The following is a 26,071-nucleotide window of genomic DNA, read 5'->3' as shown; positions in this document are numbered from 1 at the left end:
GCAAGGATGTGGAGAATAGCAAACCCCTTTGCGTTGTTGGTGTGAATGTAATTGGTGTAGCCATTATGGAAAATAGTATGAAGGTTCCTCAAAAAATTAAAAATAGAACTACCATATGATCCAGCAATTCCACTACTGGAGATTTATCCAAAGAAAACAAAACCACTATTTTGAAAAGATATTTATTCCCCTATATTCATTGCAGCATTATTTACAATAGCCAAGATATGGAATAAACCTATGTTCCCATCAATAGATGAATGCATAATGAAGAAGTGGTATACATATAAAATGGAATACTACTCAGCCATAAAAAAGAATAAAATCCCATCATTCATGACAACATGGATGGACCTTGAAAAATGTTCTTTTTTAAAACTTAAAGTTTAGCTACCTACATACACATAGACACACATTAAAGATTTGGGAGTGCTTAATAAAGCACTATAAAGCTTATCATCATCATCATCACCATCATCATCCTGTAAGGTTTGCTTAAATTCCAAGTTTTCTCCTCCATCTACATTGGAAATAAGCAATGGCTTTTGCTCTATGAGCCATCAATATAATACAAAAATGATTCGCAGGCATCTAAAAACATTGGGTGGAGACATTTTTAGGTTAGGATAATTATAATATATATAGAAAAAAAGCACTGACAAATATTTAAATATAAATCAGTGTTTTGGAAACCCAGATTTAGCTAATATAATGAATGAAGTTCCTGTTATTAAACTGATGTAGTTAATCTTTTTGTTTAGTGGAGATACCGAAATTGTATGTTAGTCTAAACTCTATATTAGAAAATTTAGTCATTCAACTCTGGCTCCTATTAGGCCAATGGTTCTTCCTGGACACACGAGAAATAAAGAAAATGCAATGACATGAAAGCAGTTACCATTTGTGTGACATGAAGCATGCTTTACAATATTACTCATTGAAAAAGTCAAAGATAGTCACAGAAACAGAAATGTCTTAAGTTGACCATTAAAAAGGTTGGTTTGGTTCTTTCTAGATAGATCTCTCCTGTCTTACACTCACAGAAGAAAGGCCTAGGACCACTCTGTCCTCCTTATGACCACTTCTTAGCATCCAAGCCAACTGAGTAAGAATATGAAATGCATCTTGAAAAGGGAAGGGTGCTGATTCCAATCATGCTATCAGGCTAACTGGCATTATACCATATCATGAAGCTAACATCTCACTGCAAAGACCTGGCAGGATTCTACTTATGGCTCTGCCAATCCTGAGTTGATTGTTGTAGCTACTATTACAGAATTGGATATTCACAGGCTCAGTTTCCCAAGGAGTTGGATGGCAGCTGAAATTCCTAAAAATATTTTGTCACAATAGAACTTGAAGAAAAAAAAACAAACAGATGAAGAATCTGCTAGCTTTTAAAGAGTGAACACTACAGGAATTTCATTTGAAGCACTTTATTACTTCCTTGTAAGTTGTCAGTTTAAATCTCTCTGAGGCCAAATTCCATGTCTGTCTGTTTGAAATAGTTCATAAACTGAGGAAAGGGGGGTAGTCATATTTTGGGAAATTCAAAGGCACACATGACTAATCCATGCTTTGAATGTTATCCAGGGATATCAGCACTTCTCCAGATCTGCAGAGAAAGATGGGGATAAAAGTCCTTCCTCTTTTTCCCTCTATAACCCAAAATATTTTACAGAAAATACTAGGTAATAGGATTATTTTGTATTAATGACCTATCAGGGAATTAAGACACACAGATTGTACAATAGAAACAGAGACAGAAACATGAGATGAGAATATCAGCAGTGCAATATATGAAGGCAAAAAAAATTAAATTTCATCATTTTTTAGTAACTCAATAAAAGGCTGATGGAATTTGAGAAAAATATGACTCACAAAATGAATTTTAGGGCTTCCCTGGTGGTGCAGTGGTTGAGAGTCCGCCTGCCAATGCAGGGGACACGGGTTCGTGCCCCGGTCCAGGAAGATCCCACATGCCATGGAGCGGCTAGGCCTGTGAGCCGTGGCCGCTGAGCCTGCGCGTCCGGAGCCCGTGCTCCGCAGCGGTAGAGGCCACAACAGTGAGAGGCCCGCGTACCACAAAAAAAAAAAATGAATTTTATTTCAATGTGTTGTAATGTTTTCTCATATTGTTTGGTGCAGAACAGATGTTCAAGAAACATATGTTAATGAAAAGACAACCCTCAGAATGGGAGAAAATATTTGCAAAAGAAGCAACAAAGGATTAATCTCCAAAATATACAACAGATCATGGAGCTCAATATTAGAAAAACCCAAACAACCCAATTAAAAAATGGGCAGAAGACCTAAATAGACATTTCACCAGAGAAGACATACATATGGACAAGAAGCACATGAAAAGATGTTCAACATTATTAATTATTAGAGAAATACAAATCAAAACTACAATGCGGTATTACCTCACACCGGTCAGAATGGCCAGCATCAAAAAATCTACAAACAATAAATGCTGGAGATGGTGTAGAGAAAAGGGAATCCTCTTGCACTGTTGGTGGGAATGTAAATTGATACAGCCACTGTGGAGAACAGTATGCAGGTCCCTTAAAAAACTAAAAATAGAACTACTATATGACCCAGCAATCCCACTACTAGGCATATTCCCTGAGAAAACCATAATTCAAAAGGGCACATGTACCCCAAGGTTCATTGCAGCACTATTTACATAGCCAGGACATGGAAACAATCTAAATGTTCAACAACAGATGAATGGATAAAGAAGATGTGGTACATATATACAACGGAATATTACTCAGCCATAAAAAGGAATGAAATTGGGTTATTTGTAGAGACGTTGATGGAGCTAGAGTCTGTCGTACAGAGTGAAGTAAGTCAGAAAGAGCAAAACAAATATCATATATTAATGCATATATGTGGAATCTAGAAAAATGGTACAGAGGAACCTATTGCAGGATGGGCATAGAGACGTAGACATAGAGAACGGATATGTGGACAAAGGAGGGGAAAGGGAGGGTGGGATGAATTGGGAGATTAGGATTGACATATATACACTACTATGCGTAAAATAGATAGCTAGTGGGAACATGCTATAAAGCACAGGAAGCTCAGCTCGGTGCTCTGTCACTACCTAGATGGGTGGGATGGGGGGGTGTGGGAGGGAGGTCCAAGAAGGAGGGGATATAGGTATACATATAGCTGATTCACTTCATTGTACAGCAGAAACTAACAAAACATTGTAAAGCAATTATACTCCAATTTAAAAAAGAAACATGTTAAATGAAAATCATGAATTCATATACATTTTTATCTATAGACAGATATTAATTGATGATAGATACATACATATATACATACATACTATATCTCTTGGTCTGTAGTTACATAGATATAATCTCTAAATCGATATCAGACAATATTGTCAAGAATAGCACCTGTGGGTCCTATCTTAGTGAAAAAAGAATTATCATCAGTAATTAGTATGTTGATTATATGTATAGAAATTAACTTTTGGAGTAATTTTTAGATACCTAAGTACATTTAAATTTCCCAAGTATTTTAATGACCCTACACCAATGCACACAGACACACACACACACACACACACATTTTTATTTATACTTTTCATTTGCTAAATGAGATACGTTTATTAATACCAGAGACTTTAGCATAGCCACTCTCTGAATTATCTCAAGATCTGAATTAGTGGAGTTTGAATGAATCAGTTTCCATTATACAGAGGAAATATAACAAAGAGGAAAATAAACATCTTTGAAATGGAAAAATGATACACATCAAAAAAGGAAATAAAATCACATAAAGTAGAAAATTTGAAATACCTTTATGCTAAGCAGATAAAACAATATGGCATACCTGATATTATTCTGCATTTTTAAGAATTTACATGTCAAGCTATATGAATAAATAGAGCGCTCTTCTCAAATGACTTAACCATTTCTAAACCTTTTTACTTTCATTTTTTTGCTTGCAACTGTTGGGGGAAAAATAACAATTTAAAGGCAAAAATAATTTACAAAAACATCACTATATTTAAAAAGTGATGTCATGATCATTGCATTTTGTTACCCTTAGACCCCATTTTCAAATTGCAAATGCAAAGAAATAATATAAACAAATGGAGAGCAAGTTTCATTTACTTAGGCAAACTCAGTAGGGTTCAAAGAGGCTTCTCCAGACATATGACATTGAAACAGAAGATAACAGCAGACTCTTATCAATAATTAATTTGACAGTTGTATGTAAAATTATACAGAGCTGTAAAATATTATCTCTTTCTTTACAAAAAAATGTTGAGACATAAGGACCTGAAACAGGAAAATACTGTAAAGCATTTTAACAATCATTTGGGAAAAATAGGATAATTCTCAACCCATAACAGATCATATTAAAAACATCAACTGAATTTTTCAAAAGTATATTTAAGTAAAATTAATGAAAGTTAAGTTTTTAATGGATAATAAGTGTAATGCCAAATATGAAACTTACTGATAGCTAAATTGAGAATTGATTCTATCTCAATTATCTTTACTAATGGAGGAGTGAAGAAGTGTGTCTAATGCAAAATAATGCATAATCCCAGAATTATTTCTACTTGGCTTACAGAGCATTTTTCTTCTTAGATGGCTGTAAGTGAGTAGGATATCCTTGAGCATGTAAAATAAATTAATGTATTCTAAGAAAAGAAATTACTATAGAGCTGTGCAGATTCCTCTTCCTTCCCGTTTAATGATTTTTCTACTGTTTGCTATTTAGACTGAAGTATTCATGCCTTTCCCTACTCAATCCTTTATCTATCTCTATCATCTCATTCTAGGCACAAGCAAAGGGTTATGAATTGAGGAGTCTTTTTTTGTTCCAATAATTCTCATTGTGGTAAATCCAAGTTGTAAGACGGAAGGCCAAGGCTCTAATCCAAGGAAGGAGGCTCCGTTATCTTGTAGGAATTGAAGCATACATGCCAAGTAAATTAGGAGGGGATGAAAACCTCAAACTGGATTTTAACATTTACTATAAGACATCATGATGATGAGGAAAAAGTATAGGCCCTGGACTTTAAAAGACCTGGGTCTGAAACCCAGTTCTGCCACTCAGTTGCTCTGTAACCTCAAGCAATTAATTTAAACTCACTGAGCCATACATTGTTTACTTGAAAAATGAAGACAATATTCATAAGGTTACTATAAGATTAAATGAAGTGTATATAAAACACTTAGCACCCATGTCTGGTACTAATAGAAACTTAATATATATTATAGGTTTTTCTCAACAGATAAGGTACCGAAGTTTACTCAAGAGTACATTAGCCTCAAAGCAATTATAAAATCCTTTTTTTCTTCCATCTACACAGGATACATCTTTCATCAGGACACAGACCTGATTATTTACATGGTACTGATTCTAGGCTCTGTCAATGTATTTTAGAAGTCAATAAATAGATTATCATTTATTGAGCACCAAGGTAATATATTTCAGGTACTATTATGACCTCTATATTCATTTATATGCACAGGGCTGCTTTCTTCTTGTATCAGAATTTGTTTATAAATATTTAAAGTCTAAAAAATCATTATCTAATCCCCAAAGCCTGAGTCTCTTCCTAAATTCTCTATCTTAGCTAATGACATAATCATCCAACTTATAACCTAGGCTAGACATGAATCATCCTAGATTTCATCCTCTCGCTCTCTATTTTGATCAGTTACCAAGTGTCATTAATTCTAATTATGAAGCAACTATGAATCTCTTTTCTACTCTTGAATTCTCCTCAATTCAGGTCCTCAGTATTTCTCCCTTCATTGCTACTTACCTTCAACTGCAATTGTTTTTAAAGCATTTACTCAGTTACTTATCAGTGGTTCCTTTTACCTACAGCAGCTTTTTTTTTATTTGAACAAAATCCTATATGAAATAGAACATGTAAAATTCTGAGGCAGAAGTGGGGAACCTAGAAGTACTTCCCCAATCCCATGTCAGCCAGTAAGGAAAGTCCTTGAAAGACCCTTTGGAAAACCATTGGTCTATAGGGAAAAAAACTGTTAAACAAGATAGCTTCCTAAGCTGGTTTTTCCCACTCTTTCTAACTCTAACTCTAACTCTAACTGTATCACCTATAAGTCTCCCATCTTAAATCTCTGCTCCCGTCTCTTCCACTTAATTGCTATTCCCCCTAGCATACCAGGCCCTTTCTCATCAGTGTATATCTGTCTACAGAGGATGATTTTCCCTCTTATTCTCCATCTGTCCAACACTCAGCCTATAAGACATAACTCAAACCTCTATGAGCATTACCCAACTTAACAAATTGATTTAGTTGCTCTCATTCTGTGATATTATAGCACCTTGTATGTACTTGTATTATAGTCTCTATCATACTTTAATTAAATTGAAATCATTAGTTTACATTACCTTCTCCCTAATTCTACTGTGACAAGGACTACTACTCATATAATTTTGCATTACCTAGGATCTAATACCCAAAACACATTAGGGTTTTTAGTTTTATGTATCATTGAAGATACAAAGATCATATTGTCATTAAATACATTTTCTACCACATAGTAGCTTTAATGATTTTTAAAGGTTCAGTTAGAGAAATAGCAAGCTTATTTTTTTTCAATTCCTTTTTTTAAATTGAGGTATAGTTGCAAGCTTATTTTTGAGTGTTTTATGTGCTTTTATGTTCTTTGTTTTAGAGAATCAAAAATGCAAATTTATGAGACTGGTATTTTTAGGGGAGTACTGTTTATCACAGTGTTCGATGAAAAACACTGAATCATTATTCAAGACAATGACTACTTGTACTTTCTTCTTTTCTAATCATAAGGTACTACCAGGGATGATGCATATTATTTCTACATTTTATCCTAGAGTAATAACATGGAAAAGATACACAGATGCCCAGAACTTTTGGAAACAAAAGGAATATTATTGAGACATATCAACAAGCAGGTATACTACATCCCATAGGAGGCTTTGAGAAAATGCTAGTTTGGCCAGTCCCCCCCACCCCCTGCCATCTCTGCCCACAGCACACAAAAACATACATACATACACACAATAAGGCCTTGAAAGAGATTTCTTACAAGGAAATGACAATTAATTTTTAAGTCATGTCCATTTGATTTGAGTCACTGGAATAACAAAACTGTTTGCATGAATAATCAAAAAAATTCAATAATGTAACCTCTAGTAGAGCTTGAAAAGCTCTGAAGGACAAGGCAGTTAGATCAATATGAGTTCATTTCAAATGCTGGGCAGTATGAAGAGACAAGGCTGATCATCGGATGGATTTTATTACCTGTCGGAGTGATAAGTCCTGGTGATAAGAGGCCTGGAACTGAATGGGGCAGAAGGCGAGCATTGTCCTGCAACACTCCCAAAGAACGCTTAGGAGGCCTGCCAGGCCTTGAACTGTTGAAAAACAGACAAAGATCAGGTTAAAATATGCTCTTTGGAAATACCATCACTTGCTACATTCGCCTAAATCTTGTTTAATTACCAAGAATGATATACTTTTATATTAAAGACTATTTTCATTGATTACTAAAGGACCAATACTTTATACTAAACTTCCAAAATAACTATGGCAAGCATTAAAACCATAAGAGATCAATTTCTAGTTTAGATTCTATTTACAAGCCAGCACTTTGCAATACAGCTTACCTGTTGTGAGAAACCCAAAGTTACCCCCGCTCTTAAAGGTACACTTGATCCCTGGTATTAATACATGCAACTGAGATCTGAGATAGGGGCTCACAGAATTAGGATCGTATAGAATATGAAGTGATTAAGTCTCTGTTCAGCATGCCAGAGGTGAGGGGTAAAAAGCTGATATGTAGAATAAGACCTGATGTTTACTAGCATTTCCACAGCTTCTGGGAGCCCACAAGGAACAAAGAACCCCTGCCCTCAGGTTTTTTTCATACCTATTATTTAAACCAGGCTGTATAACCAGCAGTACACTCTCTTGGAGTGGCTGTACTAAGGAAACCTGCCACCTTTGCAATCTAGGCTGTTTTGTCTCACAGATTGATTGGTATTTTTAACTGATGAGTTGATGCTAAACTTAAAACATTAACCTAACCTATTCTATTTGCACATTCTTCACCCAGGTGTGAACAGTTTGCAGTTGCAAATATTAATCCATAAAATAATGAAATAGAAAGTCAGTATCAGGCTTCCATCTTGTACTCTAATACAGTCAGTGTACTAAATATATCATTTAGAAGCTGTCACTACATGAACAGACTTATAAGTCACTGAACATTAGGATCAAGTCATTCTCAAGTCATGCAGTATATTTCAAATATTACTTTCTTAATGTTACTTAAAATACTGCTGTTGCTTCTTAGTAGAAATGCAGTTTACAAAGCTGAATCAGAGGGATTTTGACAAAATACTGCAAAATACTATATTAAATAACCCAAGCTGCAAAAATGTATAAGGTTCAGATAGAGAACATTTCCAAAAATGACTTTTTGTTCACAAAGAAATTTAAGTTAAACCTCACTCTATCAACATTGCAGTAGCAAAGTGCTCCATCAATGTAAGACAAACTCTGCTTTCAAATGAAGACGACTTCTAGCAACCTCATACAGAGGTACTATTACCCAGTTCATTTTTCATACACTGTGCTGATGTTATTTTCTTTCATTGTACATCAATATTGTATATCAATCTAGCATGAAAGATTCTTTTTTTCTCATTTAATGTTTCAATTTTATAAACTGAATCTCCTCTCCCTCTTTCTACTCAAGTTTGGGCTATAATTTATTTTCTTTAATTCAGCGTTGTTATCCTGTTTGTCCTTGCCCTGTTTTATGGCTTCCTAACTCTTTGAAGGAATAGTGATAAGAAAAATATCCAATTTACTTCAAATGCCCTAAAGGATCCCAAGGTCACTGAACAATATTCATCAGGTTATATCCAGTCATTAGAAAAAGGCACTTTTTGTTGAATAATCGTCACCAAGTCTGTACTTTCCAAGTGATTCTTTGTATCTTTCTATTTGTCAGAATTCAAGCCTACTAACTTTATTAAAGACCACCTGATAACTCTTTGTACTTTTCCAGCATAAAAATTTCAGTGCTGTCTTTATGCTCATAATCAATTTCAGACAGGCTGTCTCCAGAAGAAAACAGCCTAATGCTCACTCTACTTCCCTGAGACAGTTGTTGACAGTATACTTTGGAAGCTATAAGGTTTAAACAGTTCTGTTCCAAATTTATTGGTCAATCTCACAATTTGATGTAGCTCTTTTCCAATAAGCTGACTCAGGCTTGGGGGGCATTAGATTACAGGCCTCTTAGTCTGATGGTTCTACCTTAAATTCCAAGATTTGAAAAATTTGGTCAAATTTCCCACCATCAGATCTATATGGGGGAATTCATGGCTAATGTCACAAATGGCTTGGTAGTATTTACTACAAATGCTATAAGCCAAGAGGATCATATTCTCCATCCTAACATTATTTTCAGTTTATAATTTTATGATGTTGGTATGATTAATTGTGAGCCTCCCCAACTAAAATGTAAGGTCATGAAGGCAGCACATATGTCTGTTTTTGTTTGTCACTGTACCCTGAGCAATTCTCATGGTGTCTAGCACACAGTAGGGGCTGGTAAATGGTTAATTAAAATCAGTTAATGAGTAATGATAGGACACATTATTTTGCCATGGCTACAGTTTCCAAATATTCCTTTGATTGCTCTATTATTGACCAAATAAATAGAAAGCCATCATTTAATCATCAGGTAAGCACTTTTAAACTTTGGACTTTACAGCAATTATAAGAGCTTCAAAATATGATCCAGTCCAATCTGACTATTTACAAGGTTAAAGAAGGGTAGATGATAGATACTGTCTTATGTCTGAAAGTTCCTACAAACTTCAAGACCCATTCAAGGGCTGAAGGTTCCAGCAGTTATTCATGTGTAATGACAGTTTCACTTATTCAATCATCCAATAAACAAACATGCACTAAGTGCCCATTCAGTGTGTATCTGGCATTGAAACTAGGTATCAGGGTTACAAGGTTAAAAAGTTAGCTTGACAAGGGCAAGGGTTTTGGTCTGTTTGTTCATTGATATATTGTGAGAACCTAGAACAGCTTCTGCCTTTGAAGAGCTTAAGGTCTAGTGATAGAGATGTGTGTTTGACCTGCTATTTAAAATTTATGATTAACACTTTAGTGAGTATGGTTGTGTGATGTATCCTTCCAAACTTGTTTAAACTTATCAGTGAGAAAAATCATATTCAGATGCTTTTGCTTATACTCTTGGAAAGAAGACTTGGGCCCCTAGGGTAAACTAATTAGAATACAATTTGTGAAGGTGCTTTATAATCAATAGAGCTCCATACTAATACAAGGTAGATTTATTCTTACTTTTAGACCAAATAACCCTCAGTAGTAAGATATTCTTAGCAATAAAGTTCTTGCATTTCTTTTCAAAGAACACAAGCCTGACAACATGATGAAAGACTATGGAGGACTCTGTAGAAAGTTGGGAAATATTCTTGATAGATGATCTTGCCACACTTCTTATCTTTAAGAGCTTTATTAGCATTAGGCAGATATTTACATATTAATCAAGACAAATAAACATGTGGTGATTTAACTAGAAAACTGTTATTTGGATGACAATTTAATCAGCATAGGTTGAAAGGTTCATCATTGCAGCATCCTGTTTCTGCTAAAATATTGATTGTGTTACTGATTTCAGTAATGCTTTATTTTACAGGGCACAAATAACCATGTAATTACTCTTTAAATGAATAATAATTGCTTGTTGGCAATTATTTGTTTTCAGTTTAATTACAAGGTTATTTGTACTCTGTAAAATAAAGCAGGCCCTTTTTAAAGTTCCCACTCAAATGGCTCAGTGGTTATATCACCCATGAGCATCATAAACAAAACTTTATGGTACAAGGCAAACAACCCGCCAAAATAGCAAAACTCTTATTAAAAAGCTCAGCTAAATCTTTGAGATCATCAGCTTTATAAAATCAACATTAGGTGTAACATTTATAGGTGGTTTGGAAGGAAATTATACCAAAGAATCATGATTTTCTCTGGGTCCAGGTCATCCCATAACATAATTTATCCTGATATGTATTTTACCCTTCACTCTGTAAACTTCTTCAGAAGAAATGAAATAGTAACTCAGCTTCCTGCGATTAAAGAAAAAAACAAATTGAAATATGTATCAACAGTATTTCATTTTTCTGCAGTTAAAGTGGATTACCATCAGAGCATTACCTCAAAGTTTATAAACTTTGTAGAGTTGACAGGTCCCTAAGAAAGAAAGTCAGTAGGTCTTCTGGTGTCAACAAGATATGACACAGTCTGTGAAATATCTATTCCAAGTTGTAATAAAGTAGCTGATATTTTGCTCATTAAGATTATGAAATTTCACTGTTGGAGTTATTTTTATCTTGTATCATCAGCCATTTGTATATGAATCAAGGAGTAAACAATTGAGTAATTTTATTTCAAAGAAAAAATCTTATTAATAAATTAATTAGTGATGTCATGAGACTTCAAGACATTTAATGTAAACCATATATCATCAGCACATGATTTAGCGAGGAACCACAAGTCATGTTATCCTCTTCAATGAAAGTTTGGTTTACTACTCTTTAAAGAAACACTCATAACATTCTTGGACAAACTGAGGATATAGTGGCAGTTAACTGTGGTATTAGCAGCAACTTATAAAGATCGCTGCAATTGGATTCCTGAAGTGGGAGCTGCAAGCCATGACCTGGGATTCACTTTTCAGAGCCATCACTGATATTTAAAATCCCTTGGGACAGTCCCTGAATGTGTCATTTTTTTCAATTACATTAGAAGCCAAGAAAACCAAGAATGGCATTCGCTTTGAAGGTGTTGTTTACCTGACTGTGAGAATGCTGCTCTGACTTTTCAATATGCTTGTTAAATTAAATAAGAATCTTTCTATCAGAACAATAAGACTTTTAATTGCATTGCGGATTAATAATAATCTCTTAGGCCTGACATTTATTACAACATTTCAAGGATGCCAATAGTAGTTAAACTCTACCTGACCTTTCAGTGTTTATGAAGAGAAACAAACTCTGACCTCACAGCAACTTAAATCCATCTTTTCTCAGTGTTAGCAAACTGATCACTTGTCTAACTATTGCACTGGATTGTATTCTCAACCAGATCAAAGGCAGCAGCAACCAATTCAGCACCCGGGAAAAAGTCATCCATGCAAAATGGGCAATTAACATTAATCATATATGAAATTGTTCAAGCTGATAACTGGAACCTGGTCACTATGGTAACTCTCATAAAATGGTGCTTATGTTAAACTGGGCATCAATCAGCTCTTGGTTTATGGGAACTTAAAGTGTGGCTCATCATGTCTCTAGGAGCTATCAACACAAGGAACAAAAAAACACACCAGAGGCAAGGTCATTTATATTCCATTACCATTTACTTCCTTTTTCAGCTCTTATAGGCATATCCAAAACTTAAATTTGAATACATTAAAAGCATCAATACCAGCATTCCATTAGAGTTAGGGAAGTTAAGGAAATTATCTTTAACATAAGGGGGTTCAGAGGATGAGGAAAAATCTTCCTTGTTAGGGTCATGTCTTACAATACCAAGGATCATGTAGAATAATTCATGTTTAGCATTAATCTTATGATTGTAATAAATTGGATAATTTATAGTTATTATTTTAAATGGTGATATTTAATTTCCTTTTCTAATGCTGAATTTCTATTTTTCCTTCAATAAAAAAAGAAATCTGATGTAATAGACAATTTAAGGGTTGACTACTCACTTCTTAGAAAGTATAAATGTGAAGCTATTTTATACTTCATTTACTTGACTCTGCTCCCTATTTAAATTAAATTTGCTCTAACCTTTAAACAAGTTTAGTTTTTGTCATAAATTGACTGAATTCTAATAAATGTCTTAGTATAATTAACAAAGATTGTATAACAGAAATGCTGGTATATGACAAATTCTTAGTAGCCTCTTTTCGTTCTGCTTATGTAATTCCAATTAACATCGATGGAATCATTGCACCTTAGTAAATCTTAGAGTGAATCAAATTAAATAACCATTTCCCTAAAGATGCAGACGTAGAGAGTGGACTTAAGGACACGAGGAGGGGGAAGGGTAAACTGGGATGAAGTGAGAGAGTGGCATTGACATATATACGCTACCAAATGTAAAATAGCTAGTGGGAAGCAGCCGCATAGCACAGGGAGATCAGCTAGGTGCTTTGTGACCACCTAGAAGGGTGGGATAGGGAGGGTGGGAGGGAGACGCAAGCGGGAGGGGATATGGGGATATATGTATACATATGGCTGATTCACTTTGTTGTAAAGCAGCAAGTAACACAACAATGTAAAGCAATTATACTCCAATAAAGATGTTAAAAAATAATAAAATAAAAGGTTTAAAAAAGAAATAACCATTTCCCCTTCTAAAGTGTATCATACCACTGTCAGACACAATGTTTTTAAAATACAGGCATTCTTGAATTCAAAGAATGTGTCACTGCTCAAAAATTTGATATTAAGAGAATGATAAGAAGTTAACATTCACATTTGGATACATTCCACTGGCATCTCAAATTCAAAATATGCCTCCCCCAAATCCCACTCCCCACACCTTCCTTCTCTTGTTTTGTCAGCAATATAGGCATGCTTTTCGTTGCCAAAACTATAAACTTGAGGGTAATTTTGATTCTCTCTCCACCTCCCCCTTCATTTTCAGTCTCCAATATTTTTGTTCCATTGTAATATATGTTGCAAATTTCCATCTCTATCCATTCCTATCTCTAACACCCTACTTCAGGCCCTCATCACTTCATGCCCAGGTTATGTTCAACAAGTTGTTTCATTGTTCCAATACATTCTACATAAACTGTGATCTGAATTTTGGTGAAACATCCTTTCATTATGTCATCTTTTGCTCTAGAACCCTCAATACTTCCTGAGTGCATACAAAATAAATTCTAAATGCCTTGGTCTAGCAATCTGCCCCAATATATCTTTCTTCCCTTTTCTCTAATTACTTCTTAAATGAATGTCCTTCTCCAGCTGGATGAGTAGATTCCCTATCTGCTAAGCGTAGTATTTGACCCTAGAACCCTTCCATTGTGAAATATCTTCAAGGTATTAGGGTTCCTGGGGAAAAATTTTGTTAAGCTCCACTGTCTTGGGAAGGTTTCAGTATAACCTGCTGTAAACGGTGCTGTTTTTCTGAAAGGCCACTGCCTTTTACTTTGTGTCATCATACAGGCTCTCTTTAATGATTATCACAAAGGGAACTTCAGTACCATCATTAAGGGAGCATGTTACAACTAGCCAAAATATTATTTTTCATGTCTGGCAAATGAAGTCCCATTGGTAATTGTCAGTCTGTGCATAATCCCATGATGATCTCAAGAGTTAACATTTCATGTTTGAATGTCAATCAGAAACTGCAGGAGTATTGTGTTAATATCACAACTCTGGAGAGCTTAGGAAGTTGAGTAAGATTTTTAGGAAGCTGATCACTATTAACCTGACTGCATTAGTCTCTATGGTTAGGAATACAGCCTGGAAGCACATATTTAATGGATAAATACAGAAGCCAGTTTCCTTGCTGATTTAAAATCTTTTTAAAATTTTGCTCTACATGGATAAATATTAGCAACCCATATTAAAATAAAACTACTTTAAACAATCTTAGATATTCAATGTAATGCAGTGGAAAGCACTAGGACTTAAACTTGAGTTCTAATCTCAGTTGTGGGAGGCAGAATTCCAGAATTCTCCTCCATCCCAAGATTTCCAGCCCTAACTGCTAAAACTGTGAATGTAATGAGATATTAAGTTATATTACATGGCAAAGGTGATTTTCTACATGTGATTAAGGTAACTAATCACATGAATGAGCTAATTGAAAAGGAGATTATCTAGGTGGATCCAATCTAATTATATGAACCCTTTAAAAACAGAAAATTAGAGAACACAACATTGCTGGTATGAAAATGGACAGCGTTATATGTCAAGGAATGCAGGTAGCTTCTAGAAGCCAAGAGTAACCCTGGGCTGACAGCCAGCAAGAAAACAGGTACACAAGTTTTACAGTTGAAATGAACTAGCTTCTGTCAACGTCAATGAGCTTGTGAGCAGATTCTACTGCAGAGCTTCCAGATAAGAGCCCATCCTGACCAACACCTAGATTTCAGCCTTGTAAGACTGAATACAGTCAAGCTCCTCCAGATTTCTGACAGATAGAACTCTGAGACAGTAAATGGTTGTTATTTTAAGTTGCTAAATTTGAGGCAATTAGTTGCACAGCAACAGAAAACTAATATGCCAGTTTTGCCATTATTGAGCTGTGTGACCTCAGGCAAATTACATGACTATTCTAAATATGTTACCTCATTTTATGATTAGAGATGTAAACTAAATAATCTATTAATCTGATCATTAGAATCATGCTACATTTCTGGTCAAAAGCAGATAATTCATTAACTTCTAAGTATACATAGTTTTCCACTTTCTCATATGTCTATTTTAGCTCATATTTTAAGTAAAGCTGCTGGATTGGTCCTATGGAAAATTACTCCAAAAAAGGGCAAAATGTGTGCATAATACTATAGCATTATCCTCACCTTATAGTTGTGCGTAGATAATTAATCAATATATGTGAACACCAGTTTGAAAAGCTAAAAGTGCTACACAACTTAAAAGGAAGAAAATTCTGACACATACTGTAACATGGATGAACGTTGAGGACATTATACTAAGTGAAATAAGGCAGTCACGAAAAGACAAATGTTATAAGATTCCAATTATATGAGGTATCTAGAGTAATTAAACTCATGGAAACAGAAAGTAGAAATGTGTTTGCCAGGGGCTGTGAGGAGGGAGGGAAATGCGAGTTGTTCTTCAATGGGCATAGAGTTTCAGTTTTGCAAGATCAAAAAGTTTTGGAGATCTGTTGCATAACAATGTGATTACAGTTAACATTACTGAACTATACACTTAAAATGGTATAGAGGGTAAGTTGTATATTACATGTATTTTACCAAATTTTTTAAAAATAAATAAAATGTTTAAGATGATACATTTTATGTTATATGTATTTTACCACAATTTTTAAAGTGCTATATAAATTCAACAGTAATATTACTATGCTTGCAGTTATTGAGTTAAAATTTCCACTGAAATAATTTTGAAGGCCAACATAAGTCTAGCCAGAGAGATATATTCTGCAGTTTACATGTTAGAAAAGTAGTTTTCTCATCTGAATGATAGTACTGAAAGAATTTCCAACTCTCCCAACCATCTCCTACTACATACTTAATTTACGTTCTGATACGTCCTTACTTGTAAGGCAAAATTCAAGAGCTCAACCTTTACACTTTAATTTCACAACTCTAATTTTTCCTTAAGGTAACTGTAATACATGTAATACATGTTTATACACAGATTTCTTTCTCATTTTCCTTCCCCATTCCTTACTTTGATAGGAAAACAGGTTTTTTTTAGGTATTCCTCCCCCCAAAAACCTTTGCCCCTATCTCTTTCCCGCTTCAAAATAATAAAATTTTCATCAAAGACAGAGTAGCTCATAGCAGTTGACTAGAAAATAGAGAACTAAATTCTAATTTTTCTTTGTTGCTGACTGTGGCATAGTCATGGATAAGTTGCTAAACTTTAGTAAATAGGCATGAAGATCTTCAAGGTGGCCATGGCAGTGGACATGCATTTATAAGGTTCCCTGCCCGCCCTCACTTTCATTCTGAAGTCAGGTAAATTTGGGTAGATTCAGATATCACAAGTAAATCCTGACACAATGTGGCCTGGATACACATTAACACACTTTTCTAAAAGTCATTTTTCTTCCTAAATCATCGTTCCCGTGAGGCAGCAAAATTCAATAGCCCAGCAAGGGACTATGAACCCAGAAACTGAATTTATCTGTGCCATTGATCCAGTCTGTGACCCTGAGAAACTCAACTTCTCTATGCTTCAGTTTTATCATCTGCTAAATGGGTACCAAAATGATTTGATTCAAGGAATTATGAAGAATTGGAAACTCCCCTCTGTAAAATCCTCCACAATAAAATAATATGCAAGAAGGGAAAATAAACAGCTAATGTGTGAGCATCTTTGAGCAGAATTTTCCAATTTAAACAGATTCTCACTTTATACAGTAGTGGTGTGGTGCAGCATACAATTACTTTGATAATGTTTTTATAGGGGTATCCTTGAAGCTGTTTATTTTTTCTTCATTAGCTGTTCTAAGTCAAAAACACTATCACTTTCAGTATGGAATTCTCAAAATAACCTTTTATTTCACTGTCTTCAAGCAAACAAACTTAACAAATCCAACTGCTGGCAAAGATTATTTTCCTATTTCCTTCTAGGTTCCCCTCACCCAGTGTGAATAAACTCTTCCTGTAAAAGAGAACCTTTTCCAAAACACATGGTTATTTCCCCCATACCTAAACTTACATCTCTTCTTTAACTATAGGAAAATAAAATAAATGTAATTTGCATATTTTAATGTTCCCTCATAAGTACATTTGACTCTCACTAGAATGTTTTACCACTTTCTGAAGCAAAATGAAATTTAATAGCACCCATGGCTAATGTGGGTCTCCATTTCAGATGAGATTTCTTGATAATACTGATGACAATTTGATCCTATAGCTCCTACTACCAACAGGACAAGGTTGCAAAAAGGGCAATATGATACAAGTCCTTAAGACTGACTTCTAACTAATGTGAGATAAACTTGAAACCAAACTTCACCAGCTTATCCATAAGTTAGATTTAGATTCAAAGCCTATACAGGCCTCTAAGAGTAGGATATGTTGTTGTGGGCACATTCCTGACGGCTAAACCCACAGCACAGTTCAAGGTTAGAAAAATGCCTGACACAGCTCAAAATGGAAAACCATAGTTTTACTGTGAGAAAATGAATATATACACACTTATGTTCACTGTTTAACACTTGAAATGACAAAATTTATCCCAAAATATAGGGAGAGAAATGGAGTAAAAAAACATTAGAAACTTTTTCAAAGTTTACATGAGGGAACTATTTATAAATAAGAAATGAGAGTATGTATTTATTCTGTGTGATTTTGCTTTTGTTTTTTGATTCATGCCATTATCTAGACCATTACTCTTATATTAGTATTATTATAATTATTGTACTAGAAAATACTTTTTGTGACATAATCTCATAGTGTATGTATTCATTGTCTTTGGAATTTCTCTTTCTGGGGGTTGTTTTCTTCTTTGAGAGAATGCTATTTTCTGGCACAGCAGGCTAGACAATAACAAATATGCTGTTAAAATAACATTCGCCTCAAGGCAGGAGGATTAGATAGAAATAAACTTTTATATCCTAAAATTAGAAGTATTTCTAAAAGAAGTGTTTTATCACTGATAATTTTTTTCCAAGATAAATTCAACTAACATGCTTCTATTACATAATTATTAAATATAATTTAAAGCCTGCTCTAAGCAGCGAAACCTGTTGATTGCTTCTCCTTTTTGGGAAAAAAATAACATTTATCAAGGTCAAAACCACAGAAGATTTAAAATTCTTAAACACTCTTGGCAAGTTAACCCCATCAGTGGGGTGTACTGAGAGCAATGTAATATCCACCTCACAAAAGAGCTGATGATAACCCTCACTCTAACGCTCCTTCTATGTTCGGAACAGCAAGGCATTTCCTTGCATTTCATGTGTACAACACTTTCATATTTTCAGGCATTGTATAAATGTAAATTAAATTCATCTCAGCACCATGGTAAAGTTATCAACTTGTCCCACTCTGCCTGTTGTAAAAAAAAAAAATTAGATGTAACTAGAATATAGCTACTTGTCTTAACTCTAAATTTCTTATTGATAGGAACTATATAGCTTATTGAATATGTAGTGCTTGATTGTGCCTAACAAAATTCTTGGTACAAAGTAAACATCATCTAGGAGAGAAGGAAGGAAGGAAGGAAAAGATGGAGGGAGGGAAAGATAATTATTTTTCATGTTTTATCAGGATACTTTGTACTGTGCTATGGAAGCGCTTTTGTGAGATTCTTTTGGAGCTTTGGAGGCAGAAGTAAGAGTCAAATATATTTGGCTCCTGAACTCTCCCAGAACTGGCTTAAAATACCAAAATTAACAGGTGGCAGGTTTACAATTAGTGCAACAGGAGAGAATCACACCGAATATTTTTTGCAATCTAAACTTTTGAAAGAGAACTTTTTTGAAAATTGGCAGGATATAAAAATCGAAAAGTATTTTCCTTTAGTTTCCTATTTAAATGAAAGGATTGGTTCTGCTTCTAATGTACTTGGTTAGAAAAGCCATCCACAAGCTTAGTTTAAAAACTGGGGAAGCAAGGTCAGTGAGGTAACACAGTTTCTATTTAATTCTCAATTTACATTAAGCCACAGGAAAATTAATCATTCCAAATAAACTTCAAAGTAACAGTGAGGAAGGAAGGGGTTTTGCATTTTCCTAAACCCTTGCTGAGAGGCTATTGTATCCTTTATCTTCCTGTGTTCCAGAAAGTTAGTGGTTGTATTTAACTTAAACTATTCATTTACCCTTCAGATATAACATATCTTGAGATGCTTTTCAATGACTATAAGCCGTTGAAGAGTACAAACTCTCTGACAGCTTCCTTTAAATTCTTGCGTTTACAGGAGCATTTCACAAACCCATCTACACAACTGCACACATCATAATTTACACGTTAACTACAACAGGGTTTCACCTTAGGCCTGTTGCCAAGAATAATCATTTTAAATCTTTTTATCCTTTCGTAAAAGGATAATTATAAATGTGAAAGTAGCAGCAAAGGAAAGGTGTTAAGAAAGCACTTAGAATAATCTCCTCCATTTGAATACAGGAAGGCTGATGAAGAAGAGAAGGGAAGGGAGGCAAACCAATTCTTTGGGTGAGACGTAACATGTCAAATGCAAGGCATGAAACATTAAACCGAAGGTGTGATAGATCTGTCTAAACGTCCCAAACAAAATCAGCCTGCCTTTGTGCTGGAAGGACAGGAAAACTCACAAACATTCCTCATTGGAATTTACTGATAAAAAGCCAGCAACAAAATATACATGCAAAAGGTTACTCACTGCTTGTACTTCCCATGAGTTGGGGCTGTCCAACAATTTAGCAACTATGTTTTCCCTGAAGATAAATAGTACGCTCATTTAATTTGCCTTTTGTTACAACCTGAATGCATATAGTTTAATCTTACTCTCTTCCTCCACACTACAGGTGTTTCCCTTTAGCTAATTAAACATTAACATTGTGCAACTGTCAGTGCTCTAAAATTGGTGGTTAATCACCTCTGACTAAGAGTACTACAGAAAGTCTAAGTAAGTTGTGTTCCAGATAAATTGCAATGAATACAAGATGTTTCCGTCCTCTGAAACATTACACTGGAAGTTCATAGTTTATTTTTCAAGATTTCTACTTTAAATGGCATTGTTTTTTTACAACTTCATTCCTTGAAGGAGTGAATGGTAATGTGGGATATGAATAAAGGATGTTCTTAGAGGAAGTATGTCATATTATTTAGGACCTCACGTCAAAGTCAAAGACATGAGGGTTTTGCTCAAATATTGCTACTTGTAGTGTTGGGGAATTCCTTTTGTTTTGTATTGTTTTTAATCAAGAAATGTCCTGATTAATGTTAAGGTTTACATCCTCCTATGAGCAAGCATCTATTACTACTCAAGGTAATATTTTTAATATATGGAGAAATAGTAATCCATTACCAAAGCGATAGATATTGGGTTTGAGACAGCCTGGGACCTGGGGCCCTTTGCTGCAGTACTGAAATACTTACACTGAGACACACATCTCCAACAACAAAATACAAAGAAACTATAAGGGACTAAAAATAACTGCACACATGCCCAGTTGGGGCAATTTCTAGACAGAAAGATACAAAAGACTAAAAAACCCAACTGCCACTTCTGAAGAGCCCAAGGCAAAAACTGGGCATTGGGAGCAAAAGCAGGGTACTGTGCATGACCCCTGCACACACCACCACCTAAGGGGTGGGCACACCACCTAAGCCACCCCTCCAGCCTGACCCCTGCACACACCCCTACCCTCACCCCATATAAGGAACAAGTTCGCCCCCCACTCAGGGAGCCAGTGAGTGAGCAAGGGAACCTGTTACTTGTTCTTGCTCCCCCCCTGCTGCAGCAGGGGCCCCAATAAAGCCTTGCCTGAATTTCTTATCTGGCCTCAATTTCTATTGATTGGGGAAGGCCAAGAACCCTGGTCGGTATCAGGTTGAAAGAGAATACAGACAGAATCATGAAATTCAGAAGTCGAATGTATGTATCAGTGAGTGTATAAGTATATAAACTAAAACTCAGAACCCAAGTGAAAAATAAGACCCTGAATCAGATCACCAGTCTGTCATTTGGGCTCTGAAAGCAGTGATGTGCCGGAACCAATTTTTACCAGCTTTCGAGCACCAATTATGTGCATCAACTTCTAACTTCACATTGAGGATCTCATGTCAGTAGCTTGACATAGGCCGTGCTGGGATTATTTACACCACAGAAATCAGCCAATACTACAAATCAGGGCTCCACTCCTACCCTAACCTGCAGCCAGTTGTTAAACATTTACCAGAACATAACTCTCTGAAAGGAAACCATGGTGGTCATGTTTTCTAAATCAAATAATTCTTCATTTGACCTTGCCATTTTCATATTTTATATAATTGAAGATAAAACTATTATATCTGCAATGAAAAATCATGAAGAAACACAGTGTAAAGTATCTGATTTTAGCAAAATTTAACTATGAGAAACAAATCTATATACCAAAAGATATGGAAAGCTATTTTCTTAAACATTTAGTAGTCCTGGAAATGAGCATATTTAGAAGCATAAGAGTATTACAACAGATTTGGAACTGCCATTATAATCTCCACAATCTTGAGTGAGTTACCCCACCCCTTGGACACCATTCCTCTATATTCGTAAGCTGAAGATGTCAGCTTAAATGACTTCTGTTCCTTCTATTTAATATTATAGGATCTTTGGGATAATACCAAGGAGCCTTCACTTGCCTCCATATGGGTCAAATTTTCCTGTCTTTTTGTGGGGGGGCAATAACAGTCAGCATGGCTTATGAAGAATTCAATAGCAACTCTCACCCTTCAGAGTCTTGAGGTTTTTTATTGGATCTTCCTACATTATCAAGAATTCTTCTTTTCTGTACATTAACTATACACAAAGGTAAATGGGTAGCAAACTAAACCAACTGCATTCTGAGCAACAATGTCCTTACTTCCAGTTAAAATTAACTATTTCAAATCCAAAATTGTTTTTTGTAATCTGAGTAGGATATTTCAAAAGAAATAAGCTGCCTATGTACACATTGGTAGTTAATGTACAATGTTAATACATTAATTTTTTTAACATTAATTTTTTGATATGAAGCAAATGTTTAAAATGGTGATGATTTTTAAAGCTCTCTAAGTATAATATATATCTGCAAAGAAACACAAAGCAAGTAAGTTATCAGCCTTTAACCAGAAACAAATATTTATAAGTAATATATAAATCAAAATTGACTAGATTTGGAGTGACAAAGACAAGAACAAATTGATTTAATATTTCAGACTTTGAGTTTATAAACTTTTGAGAAAAATGCTATTCAACAGGCAGGCCAAAAAGTATACATTCAAGTGCTAAAGAGAAAATATTGGCATATGAATAAATTGGTTTAGGCTATCTCCATATTTAGTGATAATTCATGATAATTTATGGCAAGTCATAACTATAAAACAGGTATGATTCTTACCTAAAGTAAAAATCCAACATAAAAAAAAAGTCTAAGTTGACTGCTAAGTAACTGCCAGTCTCCTAAGCAGGGACAGTTCTAAGGAATGATTCACAATATGTATGTTCCCATGGTGGAAAGTACAGATAATGTGATGTGCAGCAATTAAAAGCATTTCCAAAACATTTAATGCTAATAACATGCTAATACCATATCTATGCTAGCAACCTAGCTATCGATGTTTCGGTAGATCATCTACCTGTAATGCAAACTATATTTGCAGTGTCACTGTTCAGCCATATGCTAAAACTATGGTCACTCACTTTTATTTGCCTGTTTAATAAGAATGGATTTTGGTATTGAAGAAATAATTTATCATAGTTCTAGCTTTTATAAGCATTGCACTTCTTTCATTTAAACTGTTCTTTAATTATAACAATAATTACAGCTGAAATATAGAAATTTATACATCAAAATATGCCTTATAATATTATGTAGCCCCATGTGGTTATTGAGCACCTGAAACATGGTGAGTGCAAATTGAGTTGTTGTGTAACTAAAATACACACTGGATTTTGAAATCTTGGTACAAAAAATTAATAATGTAAAATATATCATTAATATTTTTATATTATTACATATTATAGTGATATTACTTTGGATATATTGGGATTGATAAAATGTATTAAAATTAATTTTGCCTATTTATTTTTAGTTTTTAAATGTGGAAACTAGAAAACAAAATTACACATGGGGATCACATTTGTGGCTCATCATATTTCTATTGGACAACACTGGTCTAGAATATATATAGTCATCTGTAAATATTGGTGCATCAAATGATCTTTGTCTTTTAAACCTAATTTCATTGATATTAAAAAAAGAGTTTGAAAAACACAAGATGAAACCAAGAGAGATAAAGGTGTCACTTGGTGATTCGGCAGTAGAAAAGAAATACACATAGTGGCTTATTCCAGAAAAAAATACAAGATTAAACATATTGATTGGAAGATGTTGAGGTTGGGAGTTAGGTGCCCAATCACAGCTCTGAAGTTGCTTTATTCATTCATTCCACTCATCTTCATTGTGACATTTCTTATATCTTAGTCAGATGTGCTCATGTCTCTCCAATTTAAAATTTAACTAATGTTTTATTTCCCTAGCTATATTTCAAGTTCCTTGAGGATCCCTGCATCTTTATATTTATTTACATACATTATTGATGCTAAAAAATTGTTGGGGTATTAGCAGTCACTCACTATTTGTGAGTCTTAAAAGTTGACCCAGAAAGGAAAATTTCTAATTTAGGAACAACTACAAATCAAGAGCAGTCCTTACAAACAAATAAATTTTTAAAATGCACCTCCAGATACCTTTCTTCAGTTGCTAAAGCCTTGCTCCATGTATGCAAAATGTCACGGCTACATCTTCCTGTAAGTTTGTTATACTATTTGCTCACCTGCAGCCATATGGATTTCACTGCCATTCAGAATTAGGCAGAGATAACATTCATGGCCGTACTAGAGCAGGGCTAGCACCCTCTCCATTTAGGTCACACTAACGGGCTGAAAGCACCTTGTGGCCTTCTAAGTCAAAAGGCATGAAATAGACCTCCAAGAATTATGACCAGAGTTTGACTTTGGGGCCTTGCTTTGGACAGATCATTTGTCAGGACAATCAAGATTGCCTCTGTCTTAGTCTCATTCTAAAGTCCAAGAGAAAAGGTCTCTAGGAACTGATGAAACTGTCCAGCTCATACCCTTCACCTATCTATTGCATTACTATTATAAAGGTTGTTAGTTGCAGCAGTTGTATGACAAAGAAACACAGATGTTTTAATTCCTTTAATATCATGTAGATCAGGTTTTGAGCCTATTGCCAGCTGTACCTAGGCAAGTGATTTGATACTAAGCAAGTCATTTAACCTCTATGTGTCTCCGATTCTTAATCTGCAAATTAGAATTACTAACACCTACCTCTCAGAGTTATAGAAAACACACACACACACACACACACACACACACACATGAGCACACATGAGAGACAAAGTATGTCTGCAGAGTGGTGCCTGGTACACAGTCTTTAATAATTGTGCTTAACAACTTGACAGCTATTATTGGTAGTAGTGTTGTAATTAAGAACCTTAGAACTGTTAAATTGATGCAGTTTATTTAATTGGTATAACATTTTTCTTTCACTGTAGTATAGTACATAATGAGCATCATATTTTGCTTTTCTCAAATTTCTTATCCATATTGTCTGAGTTAAACCTCCTTAGAACTCCATAAGCAGCCTAAAGTTTTAAACCACAGTGACAGAACAATGAAAAAAATACTACTCATGGTTCATTTAGTGTTTATATTCACTTTTTTTCCTCTTTGTCAAACTTAAGACAGATGCAGGTATTTTTACTTGCCCAGTCCGGGAAACTGAGGCAAAGAGGAAAATCATTTAAACTGGTTTTAGAGACGGTTGTATTGTGCTGGAAAACACTTGAAACCATCCATAGCTGCTCAGGTTTATAGTACCTATACAAAACTGGAAATACTTAATTCAGGTCTCAGAATACTATGCTTGTTTTATTTGTTTCTTTGTTTTTATTTAAATAAAACACAAAGGCAAGAGAATTTACCATTATAAAAATAAAATTATGATATGGGTCGCGTTTTATTTAAAAATATAGAAGATACTTAGATCTCTGAAGACTCATGTTGATACTGACCAGGGTTCTTGGTCTTCCCCAATCAATAGAAGTTGACCAGAGGCCAGACAAGAAATTCAGGAAAGGCTTTATTGGGGCCCCTGCTGCAGCAGTGGGGAGCAAGAACAAGTAACAGGTTCCCTTGCTCACTCACTGGCTCCCTGAGTTGGGGGGGCGAGCTTGTTCCTTATATGGGGTGAGGGTAGGGGTGTGTGCAGGGGTCAGGCTGGAGGGGTGGCTTAGGTGGTGTGCCCACCCCTTAGGTGGTGGTGTGTGCAGGGGTCATGCACAGTACCCTGCTTTTGCTCCCAACACCCAGTTTTTGCCTTGGGCTCTTCAGATAGTGGCAGTTGGGTTTTTTAGTCTTTTGTATCTTTCTGTCTAGAAATTGCCCCAACTGGGCATGTGCGCAGTTATTTTTAGACCCTATAGTTTCTTTGTATTTTGTTGCTCAAGGAGAGATTTGTCCAGGTGCAAGCATTGCAGCACTGCAGCAATGGGTCCCAGGTCCCAGGTCCCTGCCTGTCGCAATGTATTCA

General features: G+C 35.1%; 1 protein-coding gene across 1 annotated transcript in view; it reads right to left on the bottom strand.

Annotated features, from left to right (window-relative positions):
• DACH2 (dachshund family transcription factor 2) overlaps positions 1–26,071 on the bottom strand; it is a gene marked incomplete at both ends in the record, with an annotated part of 629,522 nt that overhangs the window by 380,346 nt on the left and 223,105 nt on the right. Inside the window, one exon of the mRNA XM_082864247.1 lies at positions 7,301–7,413. Coding sequence (XP_082720373.1) covers positions 7,301–7,413 — 113 coding nt within the window. The remainder of the gene's footprint in view (positions 1–7,300; positions 7,414–26,071) is intronic.

Source organism: Leucopleurus acutus, assembly GCF_964270905.1.
Source record: "Leucopleurus acutus genome assembly, chromosome: X".
Taxonomy (NCBI): domain Eukaryota; kingdom Metazoa; phylum Chordata; class Mammalia; order Artiodactyla; family Delphinidae; genus Leucopleurus; species Leucopleurus acutus.
The sequence above is the reverse complement of the archived record's forward strand: the minus strand, read 5'-3'. Positions and strand labels throughout refer to the sequence as shown.